The sequence below is a fragment of the Dendropsophus ebraccatus genome, unplaced genomic scaffold (genome assembly GCF_027789765.1).
Source record: "Dendropsophus ebraccatus isolate aDenEbr1 unplaced genomic scaffold, aDenEbr1.pat pat_scaffold_737_ctg1, whole genome shotgun sequence".
NCBI lineage: Eukaryota > Metazoa > Chordata > Amphibia > Anura > Hylidae > Dendropsophus > Dendropsophus ebraccatus.
In genome coordinates this window covers 53402-77769 of record NW_027210336.1, presented here as the reverse complement: position 1 = coordinate 77769, position 24368 = coordinate 53402, and the positions used below count along the sequence as shown (strand labels likewise).

The following is a 24368-nucleotide window of genomic DNA, read 5'->3' as shown; positions in this document are numbered from 1 at the left end:
CCGCCTGGGCCAGTCGCAAATGGCGCCCAGATTAATAAATCTGGGCGCCATTTGCAAAATATCAGTCGCATTGGCGACCATTTTGGTCGCCATTTGGAACCCTGATATAGTTTTTATCATTTTTTTTTTTTATCATTATTTAAACCAGTGACTTAATTCAATTGACTTCCATTTAGCAAAAACGGATGATAAAAAAATAGCAAAAACTTCATGTGAACCCAACCTTTGAAGGAATGACCAGCAGTGTAAGCAAGCAGATCAATGCCCGCGTACAGGGACTATTAAAATGCCAGCAGAATTTAAGCCCCCATTGACTTCTATAGGATTCCTCTAGCAGAATCCGCCCAAAAGAATTGACATGTCAGTTCTTTGGCCCTGTTCACACTGAGCAAGAACGGCGGAATTCCGCGGCGGAGCTCTCCGACGCGGAATCCCACCATGCTCAGTGTCCTGCTTTGAGTGAATGAGAGGGCGCCTCCGCTGCTGCAGCTCTCTGTTCGAAGAAGTGACATGTTGTTTCTTTGAGCGGAGAGCGGAGGAAGCGGACGTGCCCTCTCATTCACTCAAAGCAGGACACTGAGCATGGCGGGATTCCGCGTCGGAGAGCTCTGCCCCGATCTGCAAATATTTGAACTTTGTTAGATGTCTTATGCACTTACTAAGCAACAATACAGACAACATTTGTGAATCCTGTATCTATCTATTTCGTTGAAAAATGGACTTTTATCTGGTGTTAGTCACAGGGGTGTGGCCTAGAGTCTGCAGCGCCTTAGACACATACCGGGTGGGGCCTGCTAAGAGCGTGTGCCCTAGTACTTTATGGCCATTACTGTCCGTGGTTATATACTGGGAAGCTTCTACCTGGCAGAGAGCGCATGGAGACAATCCAGATCAATCGCTAAATAAGATGACATTGTAGCGGACGGCCTCTCCACCATAATTCATGTTTCCTTGAAATTAGCTCATTGCCGGAAACTTCTGCTTGGAAGCGATGTGACGTCCTTACATAAGGAGATGTCTATATGATGTCTGATATCAAACCATAGTATCCCATATCCTCATCTCTTTACAGATCTCCAATAATACATCATGGTGTAAGTACCCAGCTCCGGAGCCCCCCCCCCCCCCCCCCGTGCCCCAGATTTCTCATTATCCGATAATTGGAGTCCCGGGCTCTCGGGGACCTCCCCGCTCAATCTTTGGCCTATATTCTCTGGCAGCGTCAAAACTAGAAAGACTGAAAATATTCCCAGCAGTTAGAACAGATGGCGCCTTCCAGGATGTTAAAGTGTAAATCTCATTTAAAATATTTTTGCAGAAATCAATAGTACAAGCGATTTTAAGAAACTATTAGGCAAAAAAAAGCCTCTTTCTGTGCTCAAAAAGTTGTTCCCCACACACACTATTTATCTGTTCATTATCAGGCAAAGCCGTCTACATTACAGAGGAGCAAAGTGAAGACGGGTTTGCTGAGTTCATTATAACCTATGGAGGTGGGAGGGGCCGAGGGGATGAGTGAGCAGGGAGAGCAGAGAAGCAGCTGTACAGTTGAGACTGTTTGGGCACATAAAACGCTGGATTCACAGGTCAGAATGGTCAGTGCTGGTCTGGGAACTTGGTGAGAGAAGATTGCAAGATGATGTGCTGTGCAGGGCTGCATTCTCTCCTCTCCGTGCTCACTCATCCCCCTCCCCTCTCCATAGACCATAATAGACACAGAAATCCTGCCTAACATGCTTAAACTTCTATGAAGGAGATGAAGAGGATGGTGATGGATATCGAGGTAAGTGCAGTGATCACCTCCATCACCCATGTGGTTCTTATACTATGGCAATGTCTGGAGATTTCAGTTCTGAAGTCAGGAAGAAGCCGTGATCGGGAGCCGGCCGGAGAGACCGCTGCAACCGTCTGTCAGCGTTTTTGCACGATATCGGTTCAATCTTCAAGTGACGTCACTTCCTTGTCTGTATGAGTGCTTGTGTGGAACACAATTCAATGCAATTCCTATCACCCTTGCCCACTTCCCTGATGAGGGTGATTGGAATTGGTGAAACGCACATTGAATTGGGTCCCGTACAGACAAGAAAGGGATGTTTGTTGAAGTTTGAACCGATATTGTGCAAGAACGCTGACAGCCGGTTGCAGTGTTGCCGCCGTCTGGGGACCGTCTTCCTGACTTCAGAACTAAAATCTTCAGACATTGCCACAGAATGGGAACTACATGGGAGGCGGAGGTGATCGCTGCATTTACCTCCGTATCAGTCACCATCCTCTTCATCTCCTTCATAGAAGTTTAAGCACGTTCGGCAGATTCCAGTTCCCGCCTCTCTGTAGCCGCCCACGATCACTAAGAGGATTTCTGCGCGATCTGCGGCCTTCTCCTTTCAGGAGAGTTTAACAATGCGCCAACAAACCACAATACTACCTTATTGAGTAACCACATAACGGCCGCACGATTTCTAACACTAGTTACGCAACGGCCACATTATTCTGTTCAGCAGCAACGTCCTCTAGTGACATTTACAGTGGCCGCATAGAGCTCAGTGTAACAGGAAGGGAGTCACCTAGTGGCCGCATGGAGCGCAGTGTGACAGGAAGGGAGACACCTAGTGGCCGCATGGAGCGCAGTGTGACAGGAAGGGAGACACCTAGTGGCCGGATGGAGCGCAGTGTGACAGGAAGGGAGACACCTAGTGGCCGCATGGAGCGCAGTGTGACAGGAAGGGCATCACCTAGTGGCCGCATGGAGCGCAGTGTGACAGGAAGGGAGACACCTAGTGGCCGCATGGAGCGCAGTGTGACAGGAAGGGAGACACCTAGTGGCCGCATGGAGCGCAGTGTGACAGAAAGGGAGACACCTAGTGGCCGCATGGAGCGCAGTGTGACAGGAAGGGAGACACCTAGTGGTCGCATGGAGCGCAGTGTGACAGAAAGGGAGACACCTAGTGGCCGCATGGAGCGCAGTGTGACAGGAAGGGAGACACCTAGTGGCCGCATGGAGCAGTGTGACAGGAAGGGAGACACCTAGTGGCCGCATGGAGCGCAGTGTGACAGAAAGGGAGACACCTAGTGGCCGCATGGAGCGCAGTGTGACAGGAAGGGAGACACCTAGTGGTCGCATGGAGCGCAGTGTGACAGAAAGGGAGACACCTAGTGGCCGCATGGAGCGCAGTGTGACAGGAAGGGAGACACCTAGTGGCCGCATGGAGCAGTGTGACAGGAAGGGAGACACCTAGTGGCCGCATGGAGCAGTGTGACAGGAAGGGAGACACCTAGTGGCCGCATGGAGCAGTGTGACAGGAAGGGAGACACCTAGTGGCCGCATGGAGCGCAGTGTGACAGGAAGGGAGACACCTAGTGGCCGCATGCAGCGCAGTGTGACAGGAAGGGAGACACCTAGTGGCCGCATGGAGCGCAGTGTGACATGAAGGGAGACACCTAGTGGCCGCATGGAGACCAGTGTAACAGGAAGGGAGACACCTAGTGGCCGCATGGAGCAGTGTGACAGGAAGGGAGACACCTAGTGGCCGCATGGAGCAGTGTGACAGGAAGGGAGACACCTAGTGGCCGCATGGAGCAGTGTGACAGGAAGGGAGACACCTAGTGGCCGCATGGAGCAGTGTGACAGGAAGGGAGACACCTAGTGGCCGCATGGAGCAGTGTGACGGGAAGGGAGACACCTAGTGGCTGCATGGAGCGAAGTGTGACAGGATGGGAGACACCTAATGGCCGCATGGAGCGCAGTGTGACAGGAAGGGAGACACCTAGTGGCTGCATGGAGCGAAGTGTGACAGGATGGGAGACACCTAATGGCCGCATGGAGCGCAGTGTGACAGGAAGGGAGACACCTAGTGGCCGCATGGAGCGCAGTGTGACAGGAAGGGAGACACCTAGTGGCCGCATGGAGCGCAGTGTGACAGGAAGGGAGACACCTAGTGGCCGCATGCAGCACAGTGTGACAGGAAGGGAGACACCTAGTGGCCGCATGGAGCAGTGTGACAGGAAGGGAGACACCTAGTGGCCGCATGGAGCAGTGTGACAGGAAGGGAGACACCTAGTGGCCGCATGGAGCGCAGTGTGACAGGAAGGGAGACACCTAGTGGCCGCATGGAGCGCAGTGTGACAGGAAGGGAGACACCTAGACTAGGTGTCTCCCTTCCTGTCACACTGCGCTCCATGCGGCCACTAGGTGACCTAGTGGCCGCATGGAGCGCAGTGTGACAGGAAGGGAGACACCTAGTGGCCGCATGGAGCGCAGTGTGACAGGAAGGGAGACACCTAGTGGCCGCATGGAGCGCAGTGTGACAGGAAGCGAGACACCTAGTGGCCGCATGGAGCAGTGTGACAGGAAGGGAGACACCTAGTGGCCGCATGGAGCAGTGTGACAGGAAGGAGACACCTAGTTGCCACATGGAGCGCAGTGTGACAGGAAGGGAGACACCTAGTGGCCGCATGGAGCGCAGTGTGACAGGAAGCGAGACACCTAGTGGCCGCATGGAGCAGTGTGACAGGAAGGGAGACACCTAGTGGCCGCATGGAGCAGTGTGACAGGAAGGGAGACACCTAGTGGCCGCATGGAGCAGTGTGACAGGAAGGGAGACACCTAGTGGCCGCATGGAGCAGTGTGACAGGAAGGGAGGACACCTAGTGCCGCATAGAGCAGTGTGACAGGAAGGGAGACACCTAGTGGCCGCTGGAGCGCAGTGTGACAGGAAGGGAGGACACCTAGTGGCCGCATGGAGCAGTGTGACAGGAAGGGAGACACCTAGTGGCCGCATGGAGCAGTGTGACAGGAAGGGAGACACCTAGTGGCCGCATGGAGCAGTGTGACAGGAAGGGAGACACCTAGTGGCCGCATGGAGCGCAGTGTGATGGGAAGGGAGACACCTAGTGGCCGCATGGAGCAGTGTGACAGGAAGGGAGACACCTAGTGGCCGCATGGAGCGCAGTATGACAGGAAGGGAGACACCTAGTGGCCGCATGGAGCCCAATGTGACAGGAAGGGAGACACCTAGTGGGGGACAGTGGAGCCAGCGGAGTAAGTGCATATTGTTATGTTTAGCCACCTCATTCCCAGCCACACCGGACTACCTCTTTTAATATTTTATCACTACAATTTTCCGCCATCCCTTACCAGGAGTGCTGACATAAGGAAAGAGAGAGAAAAACAACCTATGACACAATTTTGCCTCTTATTTACCTCCGCAGGTTTTTTTGTCTATTAACTTGTATCCTGTGGGGCAGTCACACTCATGTCCCACCTTCAGGTCCTTACAGATGTGGGAGCAGCCGCCATTGTTTATCAGACACTCGTTGACACCTAAGAAAAGAAATAAGAGACTGTGAAGAGCAGGACGGATGGCGCGCACAATGAGACTTTTTTTTCATTCTTAAAGCTGCCGTCCATGGTTATTATCATTGCACCAGGCGGATCTCCATGTGATGTAATAGTCCAGGTGATAAATCGCTACAATTGCTATGGTTTTTTTTTTAGCACAACCTATTTTTTCACAATTTAAATGTATGTTTTGAAGTGTGACGATCTCAGAGAAGCGAGGAGTCAGAACTAAGCACAACATAATTACACGACAGAACTTACGTTTATTTTTGGGGGGGGGATGCAACTCTGCCATTGTTCTGGTCAGTTCTCTGGTTACCATTAAAAGCTAGTTTCAAGCTCCTTAAATACCATCGATGTTATTGACTGTGGCATCTTAGGGGTTTAAATGGGAAAAATGTTTTTTTTTTATATGAACTGGTGTCAGAAAGTTATACAGATTTGTAAATTACCTGTATTTAAAAATCTCAAGTCTTCCAGTACTTATCAGGTGCTGTATGTCCTGCAGGAAGTGGTGTATTCTCTCCAGTGTGACACAGTGCTCTCTGCTGCCACCTCTGTCCATGTCAGGAACTGTCCAGAGCAGCAGCAAATTCCCATAGAAAACCTCTCCTGCTCTGGACAGTTCCTGACATGGACAGAGGTGGCAGCAGAGAGCACTGTGTCAGACTGGAGAGAATACAACACTTCCTACAGGATATACAGCAGCTGATAAGTACTGGAAGACTGGAGAATTTTTGAACAGAAGTAATTTACAAATCTATATAACTATATATCTATAAAAGAAAAATCACCGGAGTACCCCTTTAATAGTTTATTTGTAATAGAAGTAATTATTATAGCGGAGATGTCAGGGGAGGCGACTGATCCTCTTCAAACATAATTGTTAATGTATTCTCCTAGTTATTCCATGTAGGTCGCTGTTACACTTGGAGCTTAATGTAAGAGCGGAAATGGTGAAGTTTGTTTGTGTTATTAAAGCTTAATGAGAACGTGGATCCAAGTTTACAGAAAACCAACACATTACTATTACATGAGGTTTGCTCAGTCTGTAAGTGTTATCCGATGCCGCCTGTGGGCTCCCGAGTGCATAGAACGGCCGCAGGATCCAGCGTCTATTCTCTTCATCTGATCTACAATCCACACAGACAACTCTCGTCCTCACAAAATAATGGAACACGTGGGAGGACACTCACCGCACTCTTTCAGGGGCTCATCGGACCAGTCTCGGCAGTCCTGACGGGAGTCGCACACTTTCCGAACGTCAATACATTCTCCGCTTTTGCATTGAAAAGTTCCTTCTGCATCACACGGCGCTTCCACCGCTGCAAAGATAAAACCGGTGTTATACAGCAACACAGACACATCGACTGACTGACGGCCGTGGACGTTACAGAGGAAAAGTATACATGGAATATACATATGTCTTAAAGGGGTAGTTCATAATTTTTTTTTCGCAGGAAGTGCCAGAGATTTGTAACTTACTTCTATTTTCCAATTATCCATCGCGGGGAACATCATAAGGAACAACTACTTACCTCTCCCCTTGCCCGCGAATTGCCATGCCAGAAAGGCCAGGACCCCCACCGGAAGGCATTTTCCCCTGAGTTGTGGTGACGTCACAACTCTGGGGAAAATGTCCGACCCAACTGATGGACAGCCCGATCAGCCAATCTGTGACTGAGGTGGTGTCCTGCCGCAGTCACTGACTGGCTGAGCGGGAGAAGATGATGCCAAAGGATGGCAGGGGACCCGGAATGGCGATCCAGTTCTGGACATACTCAGTGACGGGCGAGTAGTGGTGGTTATTATGTTCGCCTCCTGCCTCTGCCTTTTCCAAAAATAATAGCAGCTCCGGACTTCTCCTTTAAAAAAAATCTCAAGTTTTTGAGTACTTATCAGCTGCTGTATGTCCTGCAGGGAGTGGTGTATTCTCTCCAGTCTGACACAGTGCTCTCTGCTGCCACCTCTGTCCATGTCAGGAACTGTCCAGAGCAGCAGAAAATCCCCATAGAAAACCTCTCCTGCTCTTCAGACTGGAAAGAATACACGACTTCCTGCAAGACACACAGCAGCTGATAAGTACTGGAAGACTGGAGATTTTATTATAGAAGTAATTTACAAATCTCTGACACTTTTTGGCAACAGTTGATTTAAAGATTTTTTTTTTTTTTTGGTTAACAATCCCTTTAATGGGAAGAACGTGGAATAGCACTCGGCTCTTTTCGGTAGCTCCATAGGAATGAATAGAGCCGCAGGTCACGTGCCGTGCTTGCGTCTCTATTCAAAACAAAGGAGCCACTGGCCAATAGAAAGGACCCCAGGGGGTACGGAGGTCGAACCCCCCAAGATCTCTTACTTTTATACGTTTATCCTGGGATACCCCTTTAAGGGGAGGTGGATGCAAGAGATAGATGTAGACAATGTGAACACTTATTATTCAGAGATATTTAAGTATGAACAGAATATGTCGGCAGTGACATCAAGAAAACAGGAATATCAATAAACGCTTCTACATAGTCCAATTCATCTTTCCCTCCCGACATCTGCTGTGTGTGTGTGTGTGTGTGTGTGTGTGTGTGTGTGTGTGTGTGTGTGTGTGTGTAGACCCCTAAAGTGCCGCTGACCCCAATCAGCATTTTTTTGGCAGACCTCTATCTTCGGTTACGTGTTATGTTGGAAAAACTTATTTAAAGGGGTAGTTCACCAAAACTTTTTTTTCTTTCAAATCAACTGGTGGCATAGATTTCTAATTTACTTCTATTAAAAAATCTCCAGTCTTGCAGTACTTATCAGCAACTGTATGTCCTGCAGGAAGTGGTGTATTCCCTCCAGTCTGACATAGTGCTCTCTGCTGCCACCTCTGTCCATGTCAGGAACTGTCCAGAGCAGCAGCAAATCCCCATAGAAAACCTCTCCTGCTCTGGACAGTTCCTGACATGGACAGAGGTGGCAGCAGAGAGCACTGTGTCAGACTGGAGAGAATACACCACTTCCTGCAGGACATACAGCAGCTGATAAGTACTGGAAGATTGGAGATTCACTTTCTAGTAGCAGTTGATTTGAAAGAAAAAATTGTATTAGTGAACTACCTCTTTAAAAAGGGAATACATAACACCAGACATGCCACCCCCCAAACCGCTGGTACTGTTCTGTTGTCTTGCTCAATCCATGTCTGTCTCCTGGAGCCAGTGTCAATGAGGCGGGGCGTGGAGCATCTGTGCCCTAGGCCTGCCGAAGATGAAGATCCAGCCCCTTGTTTGTCTATTGTATTTCTCTTACTAATATCAGCCCTAATAAGATTGTTGGCTAATGGTTTACCGCGTTTGTACACAAACCGCGGCACGAGTCAAAGATCCGTCTAATGTTTGCCAATCGTTCTCTGTATCAGCTGAGCATGGCTATCGTAAGTAGAGATGAACGTTGGACGCTCGTCTTTAGGTTTAGGTCTTGTCCCCATTACCTCCTATTTCTGCATGTTACCTACTTCTTCAGCTGTGTGTATATATATATATTTGGGGATACCGTTAAAGGTTTGGGGGGCATGACAATTACTATGTAATATGAAGCATAGTATTTTTGTCGCCCATCCATAGCATGCAGACGTCGTCGACGTAACGAAGCCAGATGATTTTAACAAACTGGCTCAAAGGATGTTTTTATGCAAACGTTTTCCCTCAAAATGAGACCTGAAGATCTTGGCTACACTTGGAGCCACAGGGGACCCCCTCAAAGTGACCGCAAGCAGCAGTCATCCCCAAAACGGAAATCATTTTCAGACAAAATCATGTCTAATAAAGACACGATAAAGCCGATCTTTTCACTGGTGGGACTTATGTCATGGACAGCAGCTCTCACAACCGCCATCACCTCGTTGCACTGCCCCCCCCCCACTGCCCCCCATCTTATTTGCAGTACTATTGAAGAATATAATAAAAAATAAAGACAAACTGATTTCATCATAGGGGATACAATAAAGAGGAATTAATACACACAGCGGAAGAAGTAGGTAACATGCAGAAAGAAGATGGGGACAAGAACGAAACTAAAGACGAGTGTCCAACGTTCATCTCTACTTACGATAGCCATGCTAAGCTGATACAGAGAACCATTAGCAAACAATGGCGGCAGCAGAGAGCAGAACCAAAGTTTGGCCGGTTTTTTGAAAGACCGCCGCTGTTTGTGTACAAACGTGGTAAAACATTAGCCAACCATCTTATTAGGGGTGATAACGGTAAGAAAAAAATCCAGTAGACAAACAAGGGGCATTTCCGTGCTATAAATGTCAACATTGCAATTCTATCATAAAAGGTAAAATTGTTCACCATCCAATGAAAGGCAATCCCATCGGCGTCAGAGGCGGGGTCACATGCAATGCCATCAGCATTAGAGGCGGGGTCACATGCAATGCCATCAGCATTAGAGGCGGGGTCACATGCAATCCAATCAGTGTTAGAGGCGGGGTCACACGCAATCCAATCAGCGTTAGAGGCGTGTTCACACGCAATCCCATCAGCGTTAGAGGCGGGGTCACACAGGTAATCCTAAACAAGTCATTTACTTGCTACAATGCCCTTGTGGTCTAGTATATGTGGGGCAGACACCTAGGCCAATTAAAGTCAGACTTGGTGAACATAAATCTTCTATCAGAAAAAGCCTCGTAAGCTGTGGTACACTAAAGGCCGTATTACACGGCCCGACTCTGAGGAGCAAACAAGCGTTGTCAGCGCTCATTGGCTCCTCTTTCCCTGCTCGCTGCCGCTGCTATTCCTCGCGGCTGTAGCAAGCGGGTGAGTCCGGGGAGGGCCGGGGGGAGCTGCCCGGGGGATCGCTGATCGTTCGGGCAGCCCATAGGATATAGTGGCGGTCTGCTGCCGCCGCTCGTATTCCACGGAGCAGCGGCAGCAGATCGCTGCTATATAAGTCGTTTGTCTTTCAACATGTTGAAAGACAAACGACTTTAACGATGTCGGCTGATCGTTGCCTCCTATTCCATGGGACGATTATTGGCAGAATACGGACGATAATCGTTCCATGGAATAAGGCCTTAACTTAATTTGATAAAATAGGCGTCACACGCCATTTGGCAGAATGTAGACCCAATGTCAGCGATCTTAACTGGATGATGATAGAAGAAATTAAAAGGAACGATGATGAGAAAATCCGGATCCGTCTATTGCAGAAGGAGGTCTTTTGGATCGAGTGGTTACGATCACTGAGCCCAAATGGCCTGAATGAGGCTTGTAATTTCAGAGTATTTTTATAGCTTCCTTATTGTAGTGTAAAACAGAGGTATTGGGAATATTTGGGTATACGATTTATATATATATTTTTTTTTTGGTGCACTGAACCTGGAGGCACTGCAATACCAGGTCAATGACTGGAGAGGACAGAGCAAGCTCTTTTTCCATCTCCCTGTTCTAAAAATCCATTTAATATATGGTCCCCAGATAGGGGACGTATCAGATATTAAACTGATAAGAACAGATACTACACTTGATCTTAGCCAAAAGGCCGAGAAGCGATACGATTTATATTTTATTACTAAGACTTTTTGTTAGTAACACAAATATACTGTCTATTGATATATCCCTGTATATCTTTTGGATTTTCTGCTTGTGAAGTCCTGCGATACTTGATAAGTTTTCTATACTGGCGGTGGGTCTGCACACGTGATGCTTCATCCTGTGGTGAGAATTTGGTCAGACAATATGCAGACGGCTCTAATCACTGATTCAATGTGGAAATTTGTTTATGTTTCATGCCGCTAAAAAACATGAAAAACGCGATTCAGACAATGTTTCTCCATGTAGAGAAATGCATGTGGCCGAAACCAGGCTCCCATCTCTTCCTAGTAGTCATGTGCGGTTACCGGGATTATCGGCCATACACCTTTTGGTTACCGCATGAGGGTCTGGCATCTGCTGCATGTGGTGACGTACAGTAAGTGTGGGAACGCGGCCTAAGACTGATCAGATATTAATACGACCGTCAGAAACTAGAAAATCATGATGCTAATTGGTGAGAGAAGATTAGTGTTAGGGTTAGTGCCGGGGCCACAGCAGCTGGAAATACGGCCCTGGGTACTGTATATGTGAGGGGTCTGCAGGTGTAGTGCTGGGGGCAGCAGCTGGTAATACGGCCCTGGGTACTGTATATATGTGAGGGGTCTGCAGGTGTAGTGTCGGGGCTGCAGCAGCTGGTAATACAGCCCTGGGTACTGTATATGTGAGGGGTCTGCAGGTGTAGTGTCGGGGCTGCAGCAGCTGGTAATACGGCCCTGGGTACTGTATATGTGAGGGGTCTGCAGGTGTAGTGCTGGGGGCAGCAGCTGGTAATACGGCCCTGGGTACTGTATATATGTGAGGGGTCTGCAGGTGTAGTGTCGGGGCTGCAGCAGCTGGTAATACAGCCCTGGGTACTGTATATGTGAGGGGTCTGCAGGTGTAGCGTTGGGGCCTCAGCAGCTGGTAATACGGCCCTGGGTACTGTATATGTGAGGGGTCTGCAGGTGTAGTGTCGGGGCCGCAGCAGCTGGTAATACGGCCCTGGGTACTGTATATATGGGGGGTCTGCAGTGTTCGTGCCGGTGGCAGCAGCAGCTGGTAATACGGCCCTGGGTACTGTATATGTGAGGGGTCTGCAGGTGTAGTGTCGGGGCCGCAGCAGCTGGTAATACGGCCCTGGGTACTGTATATGTGAGGGGTCTGCAGGTGTAGTGTTGGGGCCGCAGCAGCTGGTAATACGGCCCTGGGTACTGTATATATGAGGGGTCTGCAGGTGTAGTGTCGGGGCCGCTGCAGCTGGTAATACGGCCCTGGGTACTGTATATATGAGGGGTCTGCAGGGTTAGTGCCGGTGGCAGCAGCAGCTGGTAATACGGCCCTGGGTACTGTATATATGGGGGGTCTGCAGGGTTAGTGTCGGTGGCAGCAGCAGCTGGTAATACATCCCAGCATATACCTAAACAGACTGGACTCACCGGTGCGACATCCCGTCTCATCGCTGCCATCGAGGCAGTCTCTGACGCCATTACACTGATACATCCCATACACACAGGACCCATCTCCGCACTGAAACTCATCCGGGCGACAGGACACCATAGCTGTGAGAGAAAAAAAAGCTGCATTAGGCTGGGTTCGTTTTAAACCATTTTTGTGATTAAAGTTAATGGAAAAATGGATCAAAACGGATGCACTCAAAAACCTAAGTTTTTTCATTTGTTTTTTGCAAAAAATGCCTTAATCAGGTGATTCTCGCAGGTGGCTTACACACGTCACTATAAATCTAAAGTACTCACGGCAGTCCTTCTCATCGGAGTTGTCCTTACAGTCCTGGTCGCCGTCACACCTCCAGTTCAGGTGAATACATTTGCTGTTGCCGCATCTAAACTCTAGCGGCCCGCACTGCGTTACCGCCTGGGGCTGACTCTTCAGACCGCAGCGGTCCTCAGATTCGTCTGACTGGTCCGCACAATCAGCTTGTCCATCGCACAACCACTTCTCGGGGATACACACACCCTTTCCGCAGCGGAACTGGCCTGATTTACATGTGACCAACGTGCAGTCCTCCTCATCGCTCCCGTCCCCGCAGTTATCCGTGCCGTCACACACGAAGCTCGAAGAGACGCAGAACTTGTTTCGGCACTGGAACTCGCCTCGCGGGCAACCTGCACAGGAGACATGAAGGGAGATATCTCAATGTAAATCATATAACAGCAGAGCTACCCCATTCTTATGATCAGACCCCTAGGGATCAGATAGCTATCGCCTGCTTAGCAGATAGAATACTTTAAATCATTCTTTTAAAACAGGGAAGGGGAAACTTCTGCCCTCCGGCTGTTGGAAAACTACAATTCCCATCATGGCTGGACAGCTGAAGCTAAAGCTCTCCAGGCATGATCGGAGTTGTAGTTTTGCAAGAGCTGGAGGGCTGATGGTCACACATCCCTGTTTTAAAATGTATCTGTCATTTAGAAAAAACCTTTAACATGTCACAGGGATAAATTAAAAATCTTTGGTCGCGGGTCTCGCTGCTGGGGCCCCAATCGATTGGGAGCATGGGGACAAAATGGGCGATATTATGCTTCCCTTCCTTACTGTCAATCATCTCCATCCATGCACTCCTCCCGGCTCATTCTCCTAGGGGCGTTAGCAGTGAGACCCCAACAATTAAAGCCTTTGTCCCTGTGAGAGGCCACAGAGTCCATTTAAAGGGGTACTCCGGTGAATTGTGTTTTTTTTTTTTTCTTCAAATCAACTGGTGTCAGAAAGTTATATACAGTAGATTTGTAATTTACTTCTATGTAAAAATCTCCAGTCTTCTAGTACTTATCAGCTGCTGTTTGTCCTGCAGGAAGTGGGGTTTTCTTTCCAGTCTGACACAGTGCTCTCTGCTGCCACCTCTGTCCATGTCAGGAACTGTCCAGAGCAGCAGCAAATCCTCATAGAAAACCTCTCCTGCTCTGGACAGTTCCTGACATGGACAGAGATGGCAGCAGAAAGCACTGTGTCAGGCTGGAGTGAATACCCCACTTCCTGCAGGACATACAGCAGCTGATAAGTACTAGAATACTGGAGATTTTAAAATAGAAGTAAATTTGAAATCTACATAACTTTCTGACACCAGTGGATTTTAAGGGGGGGAAAAATAATCAGAGTATTGCTATAAGCTCTGCAGAGAATGTTCTGTAGCTACAACCACTATAAAGATGTTTTCGGATATGTATCAGCTGAGTATTATTCAGGGGAGGTTCACACAGGACACCCATTATTTCTCCTCCTCCTTAAATGTCTCTTTCTATAGGAGATAACACAGGACGGTCTGGGCCCGGGGAGAGGAACGTTCTCATTACACACAATGATTTATCAGCGTTCTGCGACCGTCAAGGTTACTGACCAGACCGGAGTAAATCACCCACAGAAAGACACAAGCTACAAGGAGACTTCAGAGACGATAAGAAAGTCTAAAGCCCTTTACTCCCAAAATCAGACTGGCAGGGAAGAAAGTGGGGACATCTTTGTACAGCACCGTGGAATATGGTGGTGTCATATAAATAATTAGTAATAGATAATAAATCTCATGATTTCTATTGGTGTGGCCGACCATGGTCTCCGCAGATGATGTCAGGGGAGAGAGGATCGCCATGATGAAGATGAGAATCCGGAGGACTCCAGCTCCTAACCCACCACTGGGCCAAAGGGGATCACTAGAGATAAACCTTAAAGGGGTATTCCGAGTCACACAGTATAGGGGATAAGTGTCGGATACAGCCCTCGGCTATCTTCGGCAGCTCCATGGACAGTGAGTAGAGGCAGCTAGCATACCCCTTTTAATGTTGGGCATACACATTACGCAGAAGCCAGGGTAATGGCTGAACAATAGTATGAGGGGTCCCCATGCATAAGATGGCCAAACCTGCCAAATTCAGTGGTACTGTCTGATTGTCTAATGCAGGGTCGGGAACCTACGGACCTCCAGCTGTTGCAAAACTACAATGCCCATCATGCTTGGTGAACCAAAGCTAAAGCCAAACCGCCGAAGGTTTCCGATCCCTGGTCTAATGTGTATGGGGGTCTCCCGACTCTTCCCTGATAATGTCGTGGAAGAGATGGATTGAGCATCTGGACTTTTCATCTTCAGACATGGCCTTACACATATTAAAGGGGTTCTCCAGAGTTAGAAAAACATGTCCGCTTTCTTCCAGAGACAGCAACGCTCTTGTCTCCAGTTTGGGTGCAGGTTTTGTAACTCAGTTCCATTTAAATAAATGGAGCTTAATTGCAAACCGCACCTGACCTGGAGACAAGAGGGGTGCTGTCTCTGGAAGAAAGAGGCCATGTTTTTCTAACTCTGGAGAACCCCTTTAATTCACGCTGACTGTACAGGGTCCATGGCAGCGATCTTTCTGAGGAAAATGCTTCCTGAAAAATCCTTCATTAAAGAGAATCCTTTTCTATATGAACGACTTTTCCTCCAACTATTGGTCAAAAATTTTACACACGGACGATTTCTTCTCAACACTGTTATCCAGGGATGGAGAACCTTCAACTACAACTCCCATCAGGCCTGGGCAGCCAAAGCTAAAGCTATCCAGGCATGATGGGAATTGTAGCTGGAGGGCCCCATCTCTGGCGTCATTGACTAAAACGATCAATACTCTTTCAGTTTCATTCAGCGATGGATGATTTTTGGTTGAAATCTTCTGTTTTGATTGTTTGTGTGTGTCTGTCTGTGTGTCTGTGTGTGTGTGTGTCTGTGTGTCTGTGTGTGTGTGTGTGTGTGTGTGTGTGTGTGTGTCTGTGGTGTGTGTGTGTGTCTGTGTCGTGTCTGTGGTGTGTATCTGTCTGTGTGTGTGTGTCTGTCTGTGTGTGTCTGTGTGTGTGTCTGTCTGTGTGTGTGTCTGTCTGTGTGTGTGTCTGTCTGTGTGTGTCTGTCTGTGTGTGTGTGTCTGTCTGTCTGTGTGTCTGTCTGTGTGTGTGTGTCTGTCTGTGTGTGTGTGTCTGTCTGTGTGTGTGTGTCTGTCTGTCTGTGTGTGTCTGTCTGTGTGTGTGTGTGTGTCTGTGTGTGAGTGACACTCCACCAGACCCCAGGAATTTATATGACCCCATAGGATTGTGCTGTGAAATAACACAGAGACCCTGACCGGCGTCCCACCTCAGACCACCTGCTGGACAAGGCGGAGAAAACAAACAAGAACCATGAAGACGGCTCAGCCTGTAATATCTCTGACCTGCTTTATTTAGGTCGTCGCTCAGGGTTTATATGTAGGTTTATCTTTGCTTAAAGGGATTGTGTTATTAGTAATACTAGGGAGTAGTGGCAGTCGGTCTCCACATGGCAGGAAACAGGATTCTTTCTTTAAAGGGAACCATTCCTTTTGATGTAACCCTTCCAGCCGATCACAGAGGTCCTGTCCACCTCACACCTCACACTTCCCCTCACGCTCCTGGACACTGAGATTTATCAAACATTGTACAAAAAAGACCGTGAAGATGTTGCCCATAGCAACCAATCACTTCTTTCTTTTTTAAAAAGGCCTCTGTAAAGTGAAAGCTGAAATCTGATTGGTTGCTATGGGCAACTGCTCCACTGTTCCGCTGCACAATGTTTGATCAATCTCCCCAGTGTGTCCATAGGGGCCTCTGTCCTATACAAGAACGTCCAATCTATTGTGCACCTCAGGATATATACGCTCTAGGCTATTCCGTACCTCGGGATGTATACACCTAGGCTATTCTGTACCTCGGGATGTATACCCCTAGGCTATTCCGTACCTCGGGATGTATACCCCTAGGCTATTCCGTACCTCGGGATGTATACCCCTAGGCTATTCCGTACCTCGGGATGTATACACCTAGGCTATTCCGGACCTCGGGATGTATACACCTAGGCTATTCCGTACCTCGGGATGTATACCCCTAGGCTATTCCGTACCTCGGGATGTATACACCTAGGCTATTCCGTACCTCGGGATGTATACACCTAGGCTATTCCGTACCTCGGGATGTATACACCTAGGCTATTCCGTACCTCGGGATGTATACCCCTAGGCTATTCCGTACCTCGGGATGTATACACCTAGGCTATTCCGTACCTCGGGATGTATACACCTAGGCTATTCTGTACCTCGGGATGTATGCGCCTAGCCTATTCCGTACTTCGGGATGTATACACCTAGGCTATTCTGTACCTTGGGATGTATGCGCCTAGCCTATTCCGTACTTCGGGATGTATACACCTAGGCTATTCTGTACCTCGGGATGCATACCCCTAGGGTATTCTGTACCTTGGGATGTATACCCCTAGGGTATTCTGTACCTCGGGATGTATACCCCTAGCCTATTCCGTACCTCGGGATGTATACACCTAGGCTATTCCGTACCTCGGGATGTATACCCCTAGGGTATTCTGTACCTCGGGATGTATACCCCTAGGGTATTTTGGTACCTCGGGATGTATACCCCTAGGGTATTCTGTACCTTGGGATGTATGCGCCTAGCCTATTCCGTACTTCGGGATGTATACACCTAGGCTATTCTGTACCTCGGGATGTATACACCTAGGGTATTCTGTACCTCGGGATGTATGCGCCTAGCCTATTCCGTACTTCGGGATGTATGCCCTCTAGGCTATTCCGTACCTTGAGATGTAAGCGCCTAAGCTAGGTCCTCCAGAGTAAAGCCCCCATTAAATTGCATCCAATAATAACCTCCAAAAAAACGGCAAACTCAGTGACTATACCCCCTTGTATTTGGGCACCAACACTACATCCTAAGCAAGTTATATCCCATGACCGTGACTTTGGCCACCACTCACAGTCCTCGCACACGGCCACAGATCATTATAAATTCGCTCTCTTGCTGCATCAGATTATTGATTCTCTGCAAACCTTATAACGGCCACAACAATAGAAACACATTAGTGGGAGATGGCGACACATTGTGACCCTTATTACCCAGATAACGCTGTGCGGTATTATTCTCTGCTCTCATATCCCTGCGTCTACTCCCAAACAATCTGCAGAGCACGACGCAGCCGAACCGGTTACCAACAGGTGCGGCAACACCGGAACGTTACCTGGATGCCTAGGACAACCACACACACCAACGTTGTATGCCCTGCAATCCTACACCTTCATACAACGGCCAGACAGAGGTCTGCTTGGCCCGCACTGGCCTCATGTAACCTTATGGACACATTTATGTTACCAGTTTTCCCGACATATAAAATAAATGTGCATCATGTGAACACGGCCTTACAACACTGTGCGCAAATACCCGTATATCCAATCCTTTGCTGCATATAGTGGTCTCCAGCTGGTAACTCTGAGGCTCCTTTCACACAAGCATATTATGGATTTGAATTTTTTTTTTAATTGAAGCAAATTACAAATCTATATAACTTTATAACATCTGTTGACTTGGTAGAACCCTGACACCCCAGTCCTATGTCAACAACATAAAATGGAGAAAATCTTGATCGGGACCTGTGACACTAGTATCAGAATTCCCTCATATTACAGTATCAGTGTATGTAGGATCCCCTGTGTATGACCCCACAGGCCCTGGTTATTAAGCTCCAGCCATGACCGTTCACTTTTTACTGTCCTCCTCTTATCTCTGCTGTATACACAGCCATCCCCGGAGTGGGTGGTAAGATATGGGGGTGTGGTGGGGGATTTCCTCTCCCTGTCTCATGAGCGGTCCTCCTCCTCTTCTCTGTCCTGTTCTCTTGTTTTTAGTAGAGAATACAGCCGTATGGGACACTATCTGCAGGAGGAACGCCGGACGTTGTAGAGCAATCTGCAGGAGGAGCGCCGGACGTTGTAGAGCAATATTCCTAGAAGTGAAAACGTAAAAAAGCAGTAAAGTAGTAAATGAGTCTGAACTGAGAGATACGGAACCAGAACATCAAAGTAAGTGGTGCTGCGGCTGATACGTAACGTACGATGGAGCTGCATTTGATGTGTAACGTACAGGGGAGCTGCCATTGATACGTAACGTATGGTGGTGCTGCGGCTGATACGTAACGTAGGGTGGAGCTGCCGGTGATATGTAACGTACGGTGGAGCTGCAGGCGATATGTAACGTACGGTGGAGCTGCCGGTGATACGTAACGTACGGTGGAGCTGCCGGTGATACGTAACGTACAGGGGAGCTGCCGGTGATACGTAACGTATGGTGGTGCTGCGGCTGATACGTAACATACAGGGGAGCTGCCGGTGATACGTAATGTACGGGGGAGCTGCCGGTGATATGTAACGTATGGTGGAGCTGCAGGCGATATGTAACGTACGGTGGAGCTGCCGGTGATACGTAACGTACGGTGGAGCTGCCGGTGATACGTAACGTACAGGGGAGCTGCCGGTGATACGTAACGTATGGTGGTGCTGCGGCTGATACGTAACATACAGGGGAGCTGCCGGTGATACGTAACGTACGGGGGAGCTGCCGGTGATATGTAACGTACGGTGGAGCTGCAGGCAATATGTAACGTACGGTGGAGCTGCCGGTGATACGTAACGTACGGTGGAGCTGCCGGTGATATGTAGCGTATGGTGGTGCTGCGGCTGATACGTAACATACAGGGGAGCTGCCGGTGATATGTAACGTATGGTGGAGCTGCCGGAGATATGTAACATATGGTGGAGCTGCCGGTGATATGTAACGTATGGTGGAGCTGCCGGAGATATGTAACGTACGGTGGAGCTGCCGGAGATATGTAACATATGGTGGAGCTGCCGGTGATATGTAACGTACGGTGGAGCTGCCGGTGATACGTAACGTACGGTGGAGCTGCAGGTGATATGTAGCGTACGGTGGAGCTGCCGGTGATATGTAACGTACGGTGGAGCTGCCGGTGATATGTAACGCACGGTGGAGCTGCCGGTGATATGTAACGTACGGTGGAGCTGCCGGAGATATGTAACATATGGTGGAGCTGCCGGTGAGATGTAACGTACGGTGGAGCTGCCGGTGATACGTAACGTACGGTGGAGCTGCCGGTGATATGTAACGTACGGTGGAGCTGCCGGTGATACGTAACGTACGGTGGAGCTGCAGGAGATATGTAATGTACGCGGGAGCTGCCGGTGATACGTAACGTACGGTGGAGCTGCCGGTGATACGTAACGTACGGTGGAGCTGCAGGCGATATGTAACGTACGCGGGAGCTGCCGGTGATACGTAATGTACGGTGGAGCTGCAGGCGATATGTAACGTACGGTGGAGCTGCAGGCGATATGTAACGTACGGTGGAGCTGCAGGCGATATGTAACGTACGGTGGAGCTGCCGGTGATATGTAACGTACGGTGGAGCTGCAGGCGATATGTAATGTACGGTGGAGCTGCAGGCGATATGTAACGTACGGTGGAGCTGCCGGTGATATGTAACGTACGGTGGAGCTGCAGGCGATATGTAACGTACGGTGGAGCTGCAGGCGATATGTAACGTACGGTGGAGCTGCAGGTGATATGTAACGTACGGTGGAGCTGCCGGTGATATGTAACGTACGGTGGAGCTGCAGGCGATATGTAACGTACAGTGGAGCTGCAGGCGATATGTAACGTACGGTGGAGCTGCAGGCGATATGTAACGTATGGTGGAGCTGCAGGCGATACGTAACGTACGGTGGAGCTGCAGCCGATATGTAACGTACGGTGGAGCTGCAGGCGATATGTAACGTACGGTCGTGTTTTGATGGCGCACTTTTCCAACCAAAAATACTGCGGTTAAATGTAACCTGAATGTCTATAGTACAAACTAGTTCTCTTCTGCCGTTTGCAGGTGGCATCTTTTGACTGTTGACTTATGTCTTTTTTTTTCTTTCTGAACTTTGTAATTTTTATACTTCAAATCGAAGCGAGAAATAAACTCGGGGGAATTAATGATACAAAATAAATAAGATGTAGATTTTAGATTTGCCAGCACTGATGGGCGGGGGGGTGGATCTTCTCAGACTGCGATCAGACACATTGCATACAGCCGGGGAGGGGAAACCGCGCAGATTGTTCCGCACCGCGGGTGTTGGCGGTTTATATTTCCATTGTACTGTATTATTATGCAGATTTTAGGTTTCGTTTATGTGAATTAATAAATTCATTATTATGGAGAAACTGATAATTTAGAGTGATTGGAAATGACGAATGTGAGAATACGGCACCAGATGGTTAATACTAAAGATGGGGGGGGGGGGGGTGAAGGGTCTCTGGCTGCTGCAAGACTACAACTCCCAGCATGTTCCTACAGAACCTCACTGTGTGCACTGGGTGTGGAGTGTAAGCCCTAGCATGCATATGCAATGATGATGTTGTGAGTGTTGGCTGTAATGTAAACTACCAGAAGGCCCCACAAATTCACTGGAGTGTGTTCTGTGCCTGGCCCTGCATGTGTAACAGTGCATGCACAGGAGCAGGGACAGTCAGTGGGGTTATACTGTCTCCCACACACTGTACTAAACTGTGAGGCAACAGTGACACCCGCAGGCTTCAGAGGGAACTGCTTTGGTTAGTGACAGAACTTTTCCAGCACTTTCTAGAACCTACCAGAAGGTGGGTGGAGTATGGCAATAGGCTCCACATACAAGTCCAGCTATTACAGGGCCTTGCTGAGAGAAGTTGTGTAGCTGCAGAGGAGAATACTACATGAGTGACTGCTGAAGAGGGGACAGCTGGAGGTAAGACTGAGAGACCCCCAGAGTGAGTACATCAGGTGCACTTCCCACACCTAGAAAAGGGTCAACATTTCTACTGTTGGTAGGAAACCTCCTGAGTTTGAGGGGTAGGTTGTACAAAGACCCCTGGACACTCTTAGGAACCCTGCGTAGTGGCTTTCGGCCTGGCCTAGATACCTTATGAGAAAGCCCCCTAGTTAAAAAGGAGAAAAGACTAGAGCTCCAAATAGGCAAAGAAATGGTATTACAGGATTGTAGCCCCCCAACACCCATCCCAAACACAGCCATCCCAAGCCATCAGCATTAAGAGCTGCACATAACAGGACTATACAAGTGCCTATAGGTGTCAGCAAGGCGTTATTATTGTACCACCTCCCCCCTCGTTGTACTCCGCAATCATCAAGGGCGTCTTACTAGACAGCTGTATCATTGGTTGTCATGTCAGTGAGTGAGACTGTGGCGCACCACAAGGCCCAGCCATCCCGCAGATAACAGCACCGCTCTTACTCTGCAGCTCATTACCATCCCAGAGCTTAGTGCTGTATATACAGGAGCAAGAGAGGCCTGGCCGCCTACAGCCTTCTCTGCTGCTGCTGCTACTACTACTAAAACAGCGCAGAGGATGAAGGTACGAAACTTGCAGTCATCCCATAGGCACATGTGAAGTAGACAGATGCTTCTAACATGCTGGTAGTTTCACTTCAATAGTCAGATGGCAGTGAACTTAAAGGGGAAGTCCCACGAAAAGGAAAAAAATACAGACATGCATGGGTGGGGGGAGTAATGAACAAACAATGTTAAAGGGGTAGTTCAGCAAAAAAAATTATTTCAAATAAACTAATGTCAGAAAGTGCCAGAGATTTGTAATTTATTTCTGTTTAAATATCCCCAGTCTTCCAGTACTTATCAGCTGCTGTATGGCCTGCAGGAAGTGGTGTATTCTCTCCAGTGTGACACAGTGCTCTCTGCTGCCACCTCTGTCCATGTCAGGAACTGTCCAGAGCAGGAGAGGTTTTCTATGGGGATTTGCTGCTGCTCTGGACAGTTCCTGACATGGACAGAGGTGGCAGCAGAAAGCACTGTGTCAGACTGGAGAGAATACACCACTTCCTGCAGGACATACAGCAGCTGATAAGTACTGGAAGACTGGGGATTTTAAAATATAAGTAACTTTCTGAAACCAGCTGATTTAATAGAAAAATAATCAGCGTGGAATTTCTAGGGGCGTTCCCTCGTTGATATTCCGTGCTGAATCTGTAGTGTGAACATACCCTTATAGTGCAGAATATCAGTGACTCTCCAGTAATGGGTGGGATTACACAATCATGAGGGTGTGAAGCTTTACTCTTGTTACATACAGAGACAAACGTGAGGGGAGGAAATCTCGTCAAAAAGAACGAGGAAGCGGAGGCGTCAATCAGTGTATAATCCTGGACATGACGGGTATCTAGGTGAGAGGTGGATTCCGTCCGTTACTACGGAAATAAGTTCGTCATTCACTACAATGCCGACAGATTTCCTTCTGATGCTCGAAATCCTGAGAACACAGATATAAGATGGTGGCGTCCTTGACGCTTCCGCATTCCTCATGGTGACTCCCACTATCCTGTCTGTGTCCAGGTCCGGTTGAGAACAGACAATAACTACAACCTTTTTTTCCCAGCAGCTAACTGGTGCCATAGATTTGTAATTTTTACATCTATTAAAAAATCTCCAGTCTTCCAGTACTTATCAAGTGCTGTATGTCCTGCAGGAAGTGGTGTATTCTCTCCAGTCTGACACAGCGCTCTCTGCTGCCACCTCTGTCCATGTCAGGAACTGTCCAGAGCAGCAGCAAATCCCCATAGAAAACCTCTCCTGCTCTGGACAGTTCCTGACATGGACAGAGGTGGCAGCAGAGAGCACAGTGTCAGACTGGAGAAAATACACCACTTCCTGCAGGACATACAGCAGCTGATAAGTACTGGAAGACTGGAGATTTTTTAATAGAAATAAATTACAAATCTAAATAGCATTGTCACCAGTTGATTTGAAAGAAATATTTTATTTTCTGCTGGAGTACCCCTTTAATGTCTAAAATGTTGGGTCTATACTGAATAACAATTACTATGAGCCTGAACCAGTCTTTCTATTTTTTTCCAGACCATGATTCGAACCATAAACCTGAATGGAGCTGAAATCTCAGCAATAACGGATCCCCATTCCTTCTACACCATCCTGACTAACCGTCCAGGAGAAGACGTCCTGGGAGAGGACATAGAAATCGCTTGGAAAGGTGGCAAGAAGAAGGCCGCAGGAAGAATCGTCAGAGGAACCATTAACATCAATGGCCAGGAAACCTCTGGGCAGATCGTGTATGTCGGCTCCTTCCAGAAAACCGTAATTGGGTGGAAGCAGCTCTGCGATCTGGGTTGGATGCAGGAATACGCACATAGAGGTTTCATGACTGACGTCCCCCCTGTGGTAATAAAGGGGGACACCGATCCTGCTTATTCTCCTCCACGTAAATTAAGGCCGTATCTCATAGACCATGCGGAAAGAATCATCGCTAGTTGGGTGCGAAAGGGTTTAGTCCAGCGCTGCAGTAGCGTCTGCAATGCCGAGATTTCACTCATCACCAACCTAACGGACGCGTCTGGATCAACTTTCATTTTGGCGAGCTAAATAAAGGTTCGGGGAAAGAGCAGCCGCACCCCAAGCTGCACAGGTCAAAGGCCATTGAAGCCATCACCCTGGGCAAGTATTATTCGGTTGTCAGACTTTACTATGCGGAATGGCAAATCCCTCTAGACACGTACACCAAGTACAAAACCGCCTTCACCCTCTTGGGCGAGCAATATGTCTGGAACCGGCTGC

The 24368-nt window shown here is 48.5% G+C and overlaps 1 protein-coding gene and 1 non-coding gene across 2 annotated transcripts in view; both read right to left on the bottom strand.

The window, feature by feature from the left end:
- Positions 1 to 5192: 5192 nt before the first annotated feature.
- Positions 5193 to 24368, bottom strand: part of LOC138779383 (low-density lipoprotein receptor-related protein 8-like) — a 38799-nt gene continuing 19623 nt past the window's right edge. Inside the window, exons 4-7 of the mRNA XM_069956593.1 lie at positions 12639 to 13007; positions 12321 to 12443; positions 6535 to 6663; positions 5193 to 5320 (exon numbers count right to left, since the gene is read on the bottom strand). Coding sequence (XP_069812694.1) covers positions 5193 to 5320; positions 6535 to 6663; positions 12321 to 12443; positions 12639 to 13007 — 749 coding nt within the window. The remainder of the gene's footprint in view (positions 5321 to 6534; positions 6664 to 12320; positions 12444 to 12638; positions 13008 to 24368) is intronic.
- On the bottom strand, positions 10674 to 10864 carry LOC138779384 (U2 spliceosomal RNA). The gene has a single exon (XR_011361102.1). It is a non-coding gene; the product is annotated as a U2 spliceosomal RNA (small nuclear RNA).